Below are 14,501 nucleotides of genomic sequence, written 5' to 3'. Positions count from 1 at the left end.
AGTGGTGTAAGATAGGGGTCCAATTTCATTCTTCTGCATGTGAATATCTAGTTTCTACAACACCATTTATTGAAGAGACTGTTGTTTCCCCATTGAGTATTCTTGGCTCTCTCATCAAATATTAGTTGGCTGTATATGCACGGGTTTATTTCTGAGCCCTTGATTCTGTTTTATTGGTCTATGTGTCTGTTTTTATGTCAGTACCATATTGTTTTAATTAGTATAGCTTTTTGACATAGTTTGAAGTCATGTTTCATGCCACCAACTTTGTTCTTCTTTTTCAAGATTGCTTTGGTTATTTGTGGTCTTTTGTAGTTCCACATGAATTTTAGGATTATTTTTGGTATTTTGTGAAAAATGAAAGATGCCATGGAATATCTGTTATCAACTCAGCAACAACCCCTCTCCCCCCAAGGTGTATTCTGTGTCAGAGAAGCTGGGAACTACATTTTCCTTCACTGTACAGTTCTGCAAGTGAGAGGAAGTCATACAAGACACGCAAGGCAGAATATTAGGAGAGGCCATTATGATTCTGTGGCAGTTGCTGTCCAGATATGGGGGAATATATTGAAGCTTCATAGCACACTCTTGAAAACAGCTCTCTTTGCTGTTATAGACTGAAAAAGTTGGTGGGGGATTTCCAGAGGATATGGAAAATTCCAAATGTTTTGCAATGAACTCTTGAGAACCTTGGTGTTTCTGGCTGATATTGCCTGTGGTGGTTTCCATGATCTTTGCTCTCCAAACTCTTCCAACTGTTAGGTAAGCCCCTGATTTTCAACATTGGAATCTTTAATTTCTGGAAAACTAAAATGGTTTCTGTTTTTTTTTTTATCTAATTTCAGTTGACTTAAAGATCAATGAAAGATATAACTACTATATTATGAACTACTATATCTATTTTGTGTGTGTGTGTGTTTGTGTGTGCATACATGTGTGAAAAAAGGAAAGTAAGAGAGACTTTATCATTTTAAGTTATAAAATAATATATCACTACTGTGAAAAGTGAATACAGAAATCTAGAAAAGAAAGTTTCAGTAACTTCCTTCTTTTTCCAAATCGTTTCTCAGTTTTAGCCACAGTTAAAATTTCATATTTTTGTGGCTCCTAGAATTGTTCTATGGATGCAATTCTATCTTTTGAACAAGATAAAAATGGGTTTATGCTGTATACATTGTTCTAAAGTTTGGTTTTTGGAGGGCGCCTGGGTGGCTCAGTCAGTTAAGCATCCCACTTTGGCTCATGTCATGATCTCATTGTTCATGAGTTCTAGCCCCACGTCAGGCTCTGTGCTGACAGTTCAGAGCCTGGAGCCTGCTTCACTTTCTGTGTCTCTCTATCCCTCCCCTACTGGTGCTCTCTATGTCTCTCAAAAATAAATAAATAAACATAAAAAAAATAAAGTTTGCTCTTTGGGATGAGACAGTATTTCATAGCGATCTTTCCACATATGCACACGCAGTTGGTGCTACCTTGTTGTTTTTTTAGTTTAGTATTCTATTGAATGGCTGGGCCATCATTTATGTAGCCGTATTTACCACTGATGAGATATTCAAGTTACTAAATGTTCCCTTATTATAGATAATGTCATAAGTGACTATTCTTGGGGGTACATCCTTGCATATCTGCCTGAGTATTTTAGCAAGGGAGTTACTTAGAAGTAGGCTTGCTGGGTCAAAGGACTCACATATATCAAATTGTGATGCATTTTGCCAAACTCCCTGAAGGAAATCTCAGTTTGGCTTGCAAAGATGATTGGAATTTCTCAAATAGCCTGAAATCATACATCAGACAAATTCCTGCTAAAACCAAGAAAAGGGTTTTTGAATTTGATACGTAACGTGCTACTAACCAATAGCAGACTACCTCTATTCGGAAGGAAACTAATTTTTGAGGATCCTTTATATTTCCATTGAAGGCTGAAGAGCCCCCAAGAGGAATAAAGGTAAGTTTACTTCTGATCTGAATTCACCAACACTGGCTCTGTGGCTTATGCCTAAAGATCATAATATCAGTCATTTTCCAGAATGCATCATGGACTGTGGCTGTGTTAGAATATGTTTGTTTCCAGCTTCTTGCTTTTATATTTGAACTGAACCATTCTTGAGACCATTACTCCTCAAAGGAATGTTGGACATCCCAGCTGGTTAATATAGAAGTGATCTGAATATATAACACCAAAACTTATTAGTAAGAAGTGGGTGGAATTCAGTTCAGTTGCTCCTGTAAGCCTCATCCAAAGTAGCCTGATCCCTTGGGGATGGAAAATTTGAGCCAGAAATCTCATTACCAGATTTTTTTTTCTCATTAGGTACTTGCTGGCTCTAACTAGAGTCTGGCTAGTCCCAAAGAACCAGGATATAAGATCCAGATTTGAAATGAAGAGGAAGAAATGAATGAATGGGAACTGGCAATTATTGAATGCTCACTCTGGCCCAGATAGTTTATATAGTGTGTCTAAATTAGTATCCACAACAACTCTATGTGGAAGTTGGCCACAATCCCATTTTTCCAAAAAGGAAACTGCAGCAGAAGGTACAGAGGTAAATTTGACCGACATCATCCAGCTAGTCCCTGACTGGCACAACTGGGTTCAATGTCAGGTCTGTGCAGTACCGGAAGCTATGTATCCCCATTCAACCATCATGCATCCTTCTGCCCTCCTGGGACTCTTGTGTGACTCAAAGGGAAGAGATGAACTGGACACAGGAATGATGAAATTTGGGACTGTGTTTTACGGTTTATGTTTATCATCTCTCTATTGTTTAAGTGAACCGCTATCTTCCCAGGATAAATTATCTTGACTTTTGAAAAGATCTTTTGTAATCAGTTTGTTGGTGTCAGCGATCCATGCCTGGATATCTTATTTATTTAAAGCAGGATTTCTCAAACTCAGCGCTATTCACAGTTTGGACGGAATAATTCTTTGTTGTGGGGGGCTGTCCTGAGTCCTGAAGGAGGTTTCGTGGCGTCCTTCACCTCTACCACGACATGCCCTAGTAACCTCTACCCGAGACATGGCAGCCAAAAACGTCTCCAGACAGTTCTCCCATTTGAGAGCCACTGAGTTAAGCAGAGAGAGATCAGGAGAAAAAAAGAGAGAGAGAGAAAAGAAGCAAAATTTGTAAAGAATTGCTGTCAGGTTCCTAGTATCCAGTGCATAAGACTAAACAGATCGGGGAGCAGGGGAGCATTTTCAGCATGAAATGCAGAAAAACAGGTTTACCCTGACTTCTTGAGCACAAATAGGAAAGATGTATGTGCACTTAGCAAAAATGTAAAAGTGTTATCCGTATGGGGACTCTGGATAGGTGTAATCACGCTGGTCTGCATCACCATCTCTCAGGGAAGGAAAAGTAGGTAAACAATCTCAATTTCTAATTATTGAGCTGTTTAAAATAATGTGTCTAAAATACTGTGTTAAGCACAGGCTTAAAGTTCGATGTGCATTTCTTTTTGCTCCTAAGGATTTGCTGTAATCTTGGATCTACCCTGAGAGTCTTTAACTGTTTCATGCCAAGCCTACTGGGAGAGCAGGGGAATGGGCATATATGGCTGGTGGCTTCTAGGGAAGTAACATGGTGGAGTGGGAAGAACACTGGGTTGGCCAGACATCTGAATTCTGGCTTGTGGCTGTCCTTATCGAGATGTGTGTCCTGGGACGACTCATTTTAACTACATGGGTCCAATTATGTAAGAATGAAAAACCAACCCCCCAAACCGAGCATGCCCTCTCCTGTGTCAAGTTAAGGTGTGATAGATTGATTGCATTAATGTCCCGATCTCTTTGCCCACATCTAGACCCTTTGTCCTGTCATTTTATAGTCCCCCCACTCTGATTCTGGACTCGGCCATGTGGCTTGCTTTGGCCAGTGGAATATTTCCCGACTGGACGTAGCGGAGGGTGAGAACGTGCTTGTCTGTTCGTGACTATGTATGCCCTCTGCAGTCACTGTGAAAAAGACACATCCTGCTCACCCTAGGGGAATGAGAGACACATGGAACCAGGTTTCCTCATCTTTCCAACAGAGGCCATCCTAGACTTCCCAGATCTGTGAGCAGGCTCAGCTAAGATCAGCAGAGAAATTGAGCTGACCACTCCAGATGTGCGAGCCTTAGACATTTATTGGTTAGTTGTTATACAGCATCACTGTGACCATGGATAATGGATACATAAGATGTGTGGGATAATAATTTCAGGAGAAATGGGTCTTTATTTAGGAAAAGCTTTTGATGAGCTTTCTTGAGTGTGGAGGCTGAGTCTACCCTTACCCCGAGGCAGCGTCTAGAAGGAGAAGGTGAGAGAGCAGGGGGGCAGTTGTGAGTGTCTGAGGGAAGCCTGAGAGAAAAGAGACAGAGGATAGAGAAGAGGGAAAAAGAGAGAGATTTGGGGAGAGAGAAAGGAGACAAGCAACAACACGGGCGCTGTCCCGGGAAGACTCAGTCAGTAGCGGTGAGGCAGGGAGGCCTGAGAGTCCAGTTACAGTGGTTGGTTGTTCTGCGGGCTGATATCACCATCCTAGGGTAAGTCCAACCTCAAGTAAAAGTCAGCTACACACACCCTTTTCTCTGCACTGTGTTTACCCCAAGCCATCATCATCAGATAGGAGTCATGGGACAGGCCTGAAAAATAGAATCAGTCCGAGTCCCTCCCTGCTTACAGCCTTCCCTGATCACCACCTCTTCCCCCGGGCTCAAGCCACCTGGGCCACTTTTTGGCCCCGGTTCCTCTCTCCTCAGCGTCCTCTCCCTGCGTGCCACAAACACCCTCCCCCGCTTGCTCATGCGCCCTTGGCCTGGGTGGCTCCCTCCCTCTCGGCCTTCAGACCTCAACCTACGCGTCTGCTTTTCAGGGAGGCTTTCTTCAACCATCCAGCCTCCGAGAGGCTCCTGGCGGTGCACCGTCTCTCTTCTTACTTGCTCTTACCACCATGACGTGATCACTCTCACTGTGTATCCTGGAGGCATGGCTATCGCTGCCATTCAATCTTGTGCTCTCCGAGGGGACAGACCATGGCCGGGTTGCTGGCTCTTGTATACTTCGTGTCTAACGGTGTGTGTCACCCAATGGGGAACCTGGTTTGTAGCTAGTGAGGAAATGAATGCACGAGCAGTCTCATGTGAGTGGTTCTCCGGCAATGGCCAGAAAGAGGCACAATGGGCTTGGCGTGTCAGGAAGGGACAGGTCATCTATAGGAAGGAAAACCCTAATCAGACCCACTTCTCTGTAGATGGAAACTTAGCGTGAGTGCTTCCAGGGAGCCAGCAGAAGAATCCACCGGAGGGCACAGGACAGAGCGCCCATCGACACAAGAGCCTGTCATTTTTATCCAAATGTTACGTGAATGGGCAACCTCAGAAGGGCGGAAGAACTGGGGATTCCCAGTGACGGACATACGGACCTCATGAGGCTTTGCATTTGGAAAGTGAGGGTGTTGGGGGCTTAGGCTAGGTGCTTGCTACAACCCTTCCAGCTAGAGGATTTTTTGCCACCACCTTAACATGGTGGGGACAAGACAGAGGGGCCGTTATAGGTGAGCAAGAGATTTTTACGGATTGATGGAAAGCAGGCAAGGGTTAAGACTGGTGAAATCATTTCACAGGATGGCGGGTGCCCTGGGCAGATGTTCAGCCCTGTGCTGATCTTTCCCTCTGCAGCACTCCCTCTGATGAATAAACTGGCTCCTTTCTCTGGCTGGCACTCAGTGCTTCCCTTTGTAAAGGAAAGAAAACTCGATGCGTGCCAAATGGTAGAATGCATTTGTAGCTCGACTATATGATATTTAACTATGATGAATTACTCAGGCTAACGTAAGGTTGACAAACCTCAGCTGTGCATCACACGCTCCAAAATGAAATAGAAATCAATGAAGCAGCTAAATGCCCCCTTAAATGCCAATCCCCTTTTCTGTCTAAGCCCCCTTCTAATTCTTTCATGGAAATAAATGTAAGGAATCTTCATTATATATTCAGTTTCCGAATCCATTTTGCTCATTAGGCTGAAATAAGGGGTAGGTGAGGGTTTATTAGGGAGTAAGCATATCTGATAAGCATTAAATTACTTCTGATGGCTTTATGTATTTAATAGTGTTAGCAAATTAGCTTGGTCTTTGATCTAATGGAGTTGATGTTGATGAGGGCTGTGGATTTAACCCCGCATGTTAAACAGAATGCTGACCTGGGGAGCAAGGCGGGGTGACTGCAGAGTCCATGCCTGCTTTTCTCTCTTGTCCTTGGAAATGTTTCCCTTGTTGCCGGTTTCTCTAATTGCCTCCCTGTACATGACTCCCTTCCCCATTATCTCTAATCCTGTCCCTGAATGTCAGTCTTTGCGCTCTCAATTGCCTCCTGCACGGTTGTACCTGATCATGTTGCACGGAATCAACGATCAGACTTTCCCTCCCTTATTACCTGTTCCCTTCCAGACTCCTCGATCTGCCACATGTCCCGCCATCTTCCTGGGACTCTGATTCAAAATCTTACTGTTATCCAGTTCAGCACGTACTTTTTTTTTTTAATGTTTATTTGTTTTAGAGAGAGAGAGAGAGAGCACGAATGAGAGAGGGGCAGAGAGAGACGGAGACACAGAATGTGAAGCAGGCTCTAGGCTCTGAGCTGTCAGCACAGAGCCCGACGTGGGGCTCAAACCCACAAACTGTGAGATCATGACCTGAGCCAAAGTCAGACGCTTAACCGACTGAACCACCCAGGCTCCCCATCACAGACTTTTAAAAACTGCTCTTTCTGAGCCTAAATGTCCATCAACTGATGAATGGATAAAGAAATTGTGGCTTATATACACAATGGAATACTACGTGGCAATGAGAAAGAATGAAATATGGCCTTTTGTAGCAACATGGATGGAACTGGAGAGTGTGATGCTAAGTGAAATAAGCCATACAGAGAAAGACAGATACCATATGTTTTCACTCTTATGTGGATCCTGAGAAACTTAACAGAAGACCATGGGGGAGGGGAAGGGGAAAAAAAAAGGTTAGAGAGGGAGGGAGCCAAAACATAAGAGACTCTTAAAAACTGAGAACAAACTGAGGGTTGGGGGGGGTGGGAGAGAGAGGAAAGTGGGTGATGGGCATTGAAGAGGGCACCTGTTGGGATGAGCACTGGGTGTTGTATGGAAACCAATTTGACAATAAATTTCATATTAAAAAAACCCTGCTCTTTCTGAGTTGTCGTTGTTTTTAGCTCACTCTCATGACTCACTGTGACACTGCCTCTTGATGCTCTCGGTGAGGAGAGTGTCAGGCTCTGGGTTAGGTGCTGTGGACACAAGGGTACAAGGCAGGGTTCCCGCCTCTCAGAATCACATAGTCTAGACAGGAACTAAATATGTCAACAGATAATTATAATCTAACAGGCATAAGTGATTTATAAGGCGCAGAAAAGGTCACCTAAGAGTAGGAATGAGGGAGTGAGGGAAGGCTTCAACAAGATGACCCTGGACTTGACCTGGAAGGATGAGGTCAAGTATGCCAGGTGTTAGTGTTGCAGGTGGCAGGATGGCCCTGGTGCAGTCTCTAATTATCTCTATAGTGTGCATTACGGCTGTAGCATTCTGAGTATAGGCGGAGCCCTCTGGCTTTCAATTATCTCTGTGGTTTGCACTATGTCTTAAGCATTTTGAAAATAGTAGATGCAGTCCCAACTTATCCCATCTTTGGTCAAGTTTCCTCCACTTTTGGGAGGATAGAGTCGCAAGTCAGGTGCAAGATACAGAAGTCACAGTTCTGGCAGGAAAAGGACAGTCCCAAAGAGACTTTCCAACGCAGAGAATATTTACAGAGGGGAGGGCGGGGTTTAGGAAGCACCCAGTACTATGAAGGATATGGAAGTAATATAAAGATCGCTCATCACCTCAGGTCTCCAGGGGCAGAGGAAACAGGGTGTAAGGAAGTCAGCTGCCCACTTTTGATATAGAAGGTGTTGTCATAGATGCAGCTAATCTCAAAACCTCACCTGAACAAGAAAGGATAGGACAAGGAGTATCTACGTCCAGTCTTTCTCGTTTCCTGCCCCCGGTTGGCCAAACCCAAGCAGAAGCCGGTGGAGCAAAGGGGCCCTTTGTGACGCACAGAAGTCAGCTTCCCAGGGCACAGAGCAGGCAGACAAGGCAGAGGGAGAATCTCGTGGTGACAGTGGGGCGGGAGAAGAATGAAGACTAACCAACACTCAGAGAACACTTTTACCCCAAGTAAATGAGCCCCACCTCCAACTGGCTTGGCCATCATTTCCTCAGAGGCAGTTCCCATTTGTAACTTTTAAAAGAGAAGTGAAAAAGGACTGGTAGGAACAGGGTTGTGTGTAGACATGCTAAGCAGAAAGAGGGGTTTTTCTTTACTCAAAGAGAGAGAAAAGAATTAATCTCTGTGTCAAACCTACATGGCCGAGATGGCTGGCTGCCTATCTCATGACTATTCTCCACTCTTCTTTAAACATACTGGCTTTATTTGGTGAGGCAGTGAGCCCAACTAAAGGACGGCAGTTCTCTGTGACTCTTGCTGAAAGGGGGGAATGAGCAAAGAGCAGAAGTCATCACATCGACTTCCAGGGGGATCCCTTTGCGTGGCTTACTTGGCTGGGAGGCACCCCCTTTCACTCATTGCCCTTCCTTTCCTTCCTACCTCGAATCATGGCCTGTGTCCATCTTGTGCCCTTGGGGATGGATTCATGCCCTAAGGGTGGTGGGGCTCAATTCTCTCAATCCATGCTCTCTTTCTATCAGCCAAACACAAATTCTAATGGCTACACCACATTTAGATGAGTCAGATACACTCACGACCTCCTGGCGGGGCATAGGACTTGGCAGCAAAGTAGCCATGTGAAGTCTTTGATCGCCTTGCATGTAGCAAGTGCTTGTTGTTTTGTTTTTGGATGGGTTGCATGTTCTAGCAATAATTTCCTCTGCGTATGACAGATGCATTTTCTGAACCACAAACTGGACTCTTCTGACAAGCACGAGCACACTTCGCGGAACAACAGGAAATAGCACTGGGCATTAGGACCAGCACAGAAACGAGTAAGAGGCATACCTTGTCCATTTACAAGTTAATTCCTCGACCCGGAGATTGTGCGACATTTTGTTCCTTTGAAGAGTTCTGGTGAGTCTCTTTTCCAGGGGTCTGCAAACTCCTGGCCTGTGGGCCAAAGCTGGCCTGATGCCTGTTTTTGTAAATACAATTTTATTGGAACACCGTACCTAATCATTTGACGTCTGTCTGTGGCTACTTTTGTGTTATGGTGGCTGACTTGCTGTTTGGCCCTCTACTGAAACAGTTTGCTGTTTCAAACCCCTCCTCTTGTCTCTCATGACCACATTTCATGTTTGGAGCCTTGAGCTCATTTGAGTTTTGGAGATGATGACTCAGTAGCTTAAGTTCTGGAAAACAACGGTATGAATATTACTGCAAGTTCCTGAGTAATTATTTCCTCCCACCCCCACCCCCAAGGAGGTATCAGAATATTTCAAGTCAATCAGTTACCCTGCCAACAATGCCTTAGCCGTAACTGGTAATCATTTAGGGGTTTTGGGAAACTGATTCTGGTTTTGGACAAGATTAGGGTATACAGTTGCCTTGAGGCAATGTATTTGAAAGTTGTCATTTTCTACCAGGGTACTGTTTTAGGACAAAGTACTTGGAAAGGTGAAGGAGAATGGGCAGAGTGAACTCATCTGGGGTCAGAGATCAGTACCTAGCACATACCAACCCTTAAAGCCTGAGGGAGCCTGATTTGTTCTAATTTACCACCAATCCAAATAACAAAGCCCTAAGTTCTTTTAGGACCCAGGTTCTACCTGTTGGGTGATAAACTATTCAAAATGTCTTGATTCATTGATCAGATCTGAAACTTGGCTTCGCCAATTAATGGCTGTGTGACCTTGGGCAAGTTACTTACCTTCTCTGTGCCGTTTTCTTTTTTTGTAAAAGAAATATACAGGAAATATAATGGGAAATATAATAGTAGCTCACTATCAGGACTATTAGAAGGGCCAAATGAGCTGCAAAGTGTACGTATATGCTTAGAACAGAACTTGGCATATTTTAGGCACTCATTACATGTCAGCTATTATTGTTGTTGTTTGATTCAATTTCCTTTTAATCTCCTCAGGCCTCCGGTGTCATGCTAGCTCATGCTACCTAATGTAAGATATTTCATTAGGCAATGTGGGATATGCTCATATGCTATTCATTTCAGTATTCGAAACCCAATCAAGCGCATTTTGCTAAGTAAAGTCCTGTTCCGGGTCTCCCCTCTTTAAAAGTTATGGCTGTGTGTTTATAAAGTTGCATGTGTATCTATTCATTAAGTGAACCCACAGTTTCAGTTAACCTGGGGAACAGAATATTGATTTAAACCATACTTTAGGAGGCTTATCTATCACTTTGAACAAATAAAAACCTACATGAGATTGAACTTCACTGCATGAGACAGGAAAAAACATACTCCACTGAATACAGCCTGTGGTTGTAAGGCTGAGTTCTAGAGGTATCATCAATATATTGGGTTCCTGCTTTCACTTTTTAATGATCTCTGTCAACTCTGATAAAGATAGGCTCACGTTTATTGCTGCAGAATTTACCCTGTCCTGTTACTTTTTTTTTTTCTTAACACAGTGAGTATACCTTCAGCCTGTCTCTATCCCAGCACTGACATGTCTACCTTCCAGATTTGTTAACATTGGGGAAATAATGTATTTCCAAGAAATTCTGTCTTATTTTAACTGTGGGTTTTGAGCTTTCTCTGTGTGGAGTTCTACTTATTTCCAAACCACTTTCACGGGGAGAAAAAGACTATGAGTCCTAAGCCCTGAATTTACCAGCTCCATCTTGCTCCGCCTTTTTAAAAAAAACTTTCTAATGTTTATTTATTTTTGAAGGAGAGAGGGACAGAGCATGAGCGGGGGAGGGGCAGAGACAGAGCGAGACACAGAATCCGAAGCAGGCTCCAGGCTCTGAGCTGTCAGCACTAAGCCTGATGCGGGGCTTGAACTCACAAGCCGTGAGATCATGACCTGAGCCGGAGTTGAACGTCCAACCGACTGAATCATCCAGGTGCCCCTTGTTCTGCCTTCTTTTGTCAGCTCCAGGGCACACAGCTAGATAGTTGGATCGAAAGCTTTCTTAAAGGGGCGCCTGGGTGGCTCGGTCGGTTAAGCGTCCGATTTCAGCTCAGGTTGTGATCTCACAGCCCTTGAGTTTGACTCACGCCTCGAGCTCTGTGCTGACAGCTCAGTGCCTGGAGCCTGCTTCGGATTCTGTGTCTCCCTCTCTCTCTGCCCCTTCCCTGCTCACACTCTGTCTCTCCCTCTCTCTCAAAAACAAATAAACAAAGAAACAAATGAAAAAAAAAGAGCTTTCTTAAAGTTTATCCAGTTTTGGAGCCAATCAGTCCTGAAAACAGCCTCTCCGGGCTGGTGGCAGAGGCTGGTGCAGACTGTGCCTCGTTTCCTGTCCCTAGAATGCTTTCTCCTATCCTTTTAGTAACAGACCCCTGGCTCACATGCTCATCTAACAAAAGACTCTAATTTCCTAGCCTCCTTTCAAACCGGGGGTAGGAGCCACACGGCTTATTTCTGGCTTACCGGTGTATGAGCAGAAGTGAGGCATGCCAGTTTCACGTTCTACCCCAGATAAAGGTCATGGTCCCTCCATGGTCATCTCCCTTTCTGGCGGTTGGAATGTACCAGCAGCTGGAACAGCCACATTGGACCACAAGGTGGGAACAACCCACTGAGAACACGAGACAACCAGACGGAAGGAGCCTGGGTCCCTGCCAGCCCACAGCTGCCAGCAGCCCAGGGCTCAGCAAGTTCAGATCATCCCAGGGAGAGAAATAAGCTATTTTGTTTAGCCCACTGTTATTTTAGCTCTTGCTTGAGCAGCTCAACTGGTATCCTCACTAATGTAGAATTTGGGATTCAGATGTACGGTGCTACCACGGTAAGACAGACTATGAGGCGTGTTCTTCACAGTACTGGGCGGTAAAGACACAGATATTTCAGGCCAGAAAATGGGTGCTACTTGGCGTGGCCTGGAAAAGCATTTGCTTGCAGCATCTCAGAAGGCAGGCCTGATGCTCGCGGAGTACATGACTCCAGTAGAGTCTGTTGGAAAAACTCAGGATGTTGGTATGGGTTGGATGATTCTTCTTGCTTTGTGAACGGCCACCAAGAGACTAACTCAGAGAATGAAGAAATTGCAATAATGGGAAACGACACTACCCCGAGCCTTTCTCAGGTGTCTCCATAACGGCTGCTGGCCAGGCAATGGGAGCCATCCCGGCTGCGAAGGCAGATGACGGCACCGTCTTCCCACCCGGAGGCTTTTGTTCTAGGTGGCCTCAAGAGAGTCACCATAAGGAGGAGAGAAGAGGGAATTAGGCAGAGCAGATTGAGCACAGGGGCCAAGATATAAACAGCAGAGCTTTTAACACATGAAAAGCAGGTCCAGAGGAGGCTTTTGGTTGTGGTTACTTACACTTGGAAGTGTCTAGAAGCAAATACATCTTGACAGTTTTGAAAAATGGTATTTCCAAAGAAATTGAAACCCTGGTCTGCAAAAGTAGGTGATTATTCAGCCCCACATTTTCTTAAACATACTACGAGGAAAGAGACAGCAGCCCTCTGCAGCCCTCAAGAGAGAAACACTCCCCGGGATCCATTTAATATGAGGCCACGGAGGACCTTATCTATTGTCGAGGTTCTTTCTCCCAGAAAACCAGGAACGGCCAACGAGCCTATCCGAGGATCTTGTTTCACTGTCCAGCTGGATGTGAAAATCACTATTGACACAGTTGCTTTGGTTTTCATTCATTCCTTTTCTGAATGGGAGTTTTTATTGCCCTTGTCCTGACTCTACTCAACCCTGTTGCTATGGAGACAATAACTTGTAGCTAGCTCAGACTGTGGGCATGCACAACAATCCTAATGGGGAGGAGGCACAATACTGAGAGTCACTACATTGGAGCTGCATTTGGGAGCTGCGCACAACTTTCGGCTGCCTCTCTTGGGGATGATGGTGTTCCATGCCTGGGAGGAAGGGAATGCATGAGCATCTGGTCGGCCAAAAGGTAAGCTTGTATCAGAGAATGCTGGCTTCCTCAATATCTGTTGCCTCCCCCACTTGTTTTTCTTTCAAAGTAGAATTTCTAAGATTGACCCCAATGTGTGGCTCCTTGGCTACAGGTTACATTTTATGGCTTCCCATGCGGCCCAGTTGGCTGCTTGACTGGGTTCTGTCCAATGGTGCGTGAGTGGGAGATGGGGGCCAGACAAGGAATAGGCATATTCTCCCCTTCCATTCACCCCTTCCTTCGTCTCTGCTGGCTGGGATGTGACTGTGATGGAAGGAGCTGGGACAGCTACCTTGGACCATGAGTAGATAGAACCTGCATATGGAAGGTGCGCAGCATCGGAGGTAAGGCACCCGGTTCCCCCACACGGTGGAGCCCGAGACAGCCCGGGACTGCTCTGCATGGACTTCTGTATGAGAGAAAAAAGCCCCTTGTATCTTGGCCTCTGTTTCAGCAGCTGAAATGGGATCCTAACCAGTTCAACAGAACAGTCCTTCCGAAATGGAGCTTGAAGAGCTGACTTCTCCGCCCCGGATCGGGACGGTGGGAACATTGACAGTGGCCTCTCAGATCGCCCTGCTTGCCCCTGCATGTTTCGCAGTGAGGACCGCTCCGGACGTCCGGCCGCCCGGCCTGTGGCCCCGCTGCAGTGACAGCGCGCCTGGGGGTGGTGATTCTCCGGCCTCGGATGGAGCGGCTGCTGGGAATGCCTGGTGTAGACGCTGCGCGCCCTGCCTGCCGACAGGCACCGTCTGTCCGAGCCGCAGCGGTACCGAGAGCTGGCAGGCCCGGAGCCACCTAATTGAAAAGAGGGCTGTGACCTCCGACTCCGCTGGAGGCGTCACCGCAGCTGCCGCCGTGCACCTGCCGGCCGAGCAGGGCGGCCTCGTGCTCACCGGCCCCGCCTCCGAGCTGTCCGAGCCGCCCGGTCGTCCACACAGCGTGGCGCCAGTAGTCGGCTGCATCGCGGGCACCGTCTCTGCGCACGCGCTTCACGAAGGCGCAAGACGTCTTTGGTCTCAGAGCTGGAGGGGCTGCGTTGAGTTCTGCAATCTCCTCCCGCGGGTGTGGAGAGTGACGTAGGAGTCAAGGCAAGGGCTTCGGAAGAGCATCGTGTTTCCCATCGCAGGTTTACATTTTCCTCCTAATTGCGTCGGGCTCTGCAGTCTAATGGTGGAGAGAGGGCTCTAGAATCAATTGGTTTCGGGGGCGCCTGGGTGACTCAGTCGCTTAAGTGTCTGACTTCGGCTCAGGTCACGATCTCGCAGTTCATGACTTCCAGCCCTTGCATCCAGCTCCGTGCTGACAGCTCGGAGCCTGGAGCCTGCTTCGGATTCTGTTCCTCCTCTCTCTACCCCTCCCCTGCTCATGCTCATGCATTGTCTCCAAAATAAATAAACATTAAAAAAAAA

At 46.1% G+C, this 14,501-nt stretch overlaps 1 protein-coding gene and 1 long non-coding RNA gene across 4 annotated transcripts in view; one reads left to right on the top strand and one right to left on the bottom strand.

Annotated features, from left to right (window-relative positions):
• Positions 1–9,355, bottom strand: part of LOC132670173 (uncharacterized) — a 27,512-nt gene extending 18,157 nt beyond the window's left edge. The window contains exons 1-2 of the long non-coding RNA XR_009606494.3: positions 9,048–9,355; positions 8,398–8,516 (exon numbers count right to left, since the gene is read on the bottom strand). This is a non-coding gene — a long non-coding RNA (uncharacterized LOC132670173). The remainder of the gene's footprint in view (positions 1–8,397; positions 8,517–9,047) is intronic.
• Positions 9,027–14,501, top strand: LOC144616625 (uncharacterized). 3 transcript variants are annotated; one of them, XM_078447943.2, is made up of 2 exons: positions 9,027–9,116; positions 13,544–14,501. In XM_078447943.2, the coding sequence occupies exon 2, from the start codon at positions 13,591–13,593 to the stop codon at positions 14,170–14,172; it is 582 nt and encodes a 193-aa protein (XP_078304069.1). In that variant the 5' UTR covers positions 9,027–9,116; positions 13,544–13,590; the 3' UTR covers positions 14,173–14,501. The 3 variants fall into 3 exon arrangements, with proteins under 3 accessions (XP_078304069.1, XP_078304070.1, XP_078304067.1); XM_078447944.2 differs by lacking the exon at positions 9,027–9,116 and adding an exon at positions 11,440–13,086 and having other exon boundaries at positions 13,547–14,501; XM_078447941.2 differs by lacking the exon at positions 9,027–9,116 and adding an exon at positions 11,440–13,086.

This window comes from Panthera onca, chromosome B3 (genome assembly GCF_046562875.1).
Source record: "Panthera onca isolate mPanOnc1 chromosome B3, mPanOnc1 haplotype 2, whole genome shotgun sequence".
Taxonomy (NCBI): domain Eukaryota; kingdom Metazoa; phylum Chordata; class Mammalia; order Carnivora; family Felidae; genus Panthera; species Panthera onca.
This window is presented reverse-complemented; position numbering and strand designations above follow the sequence as displayed.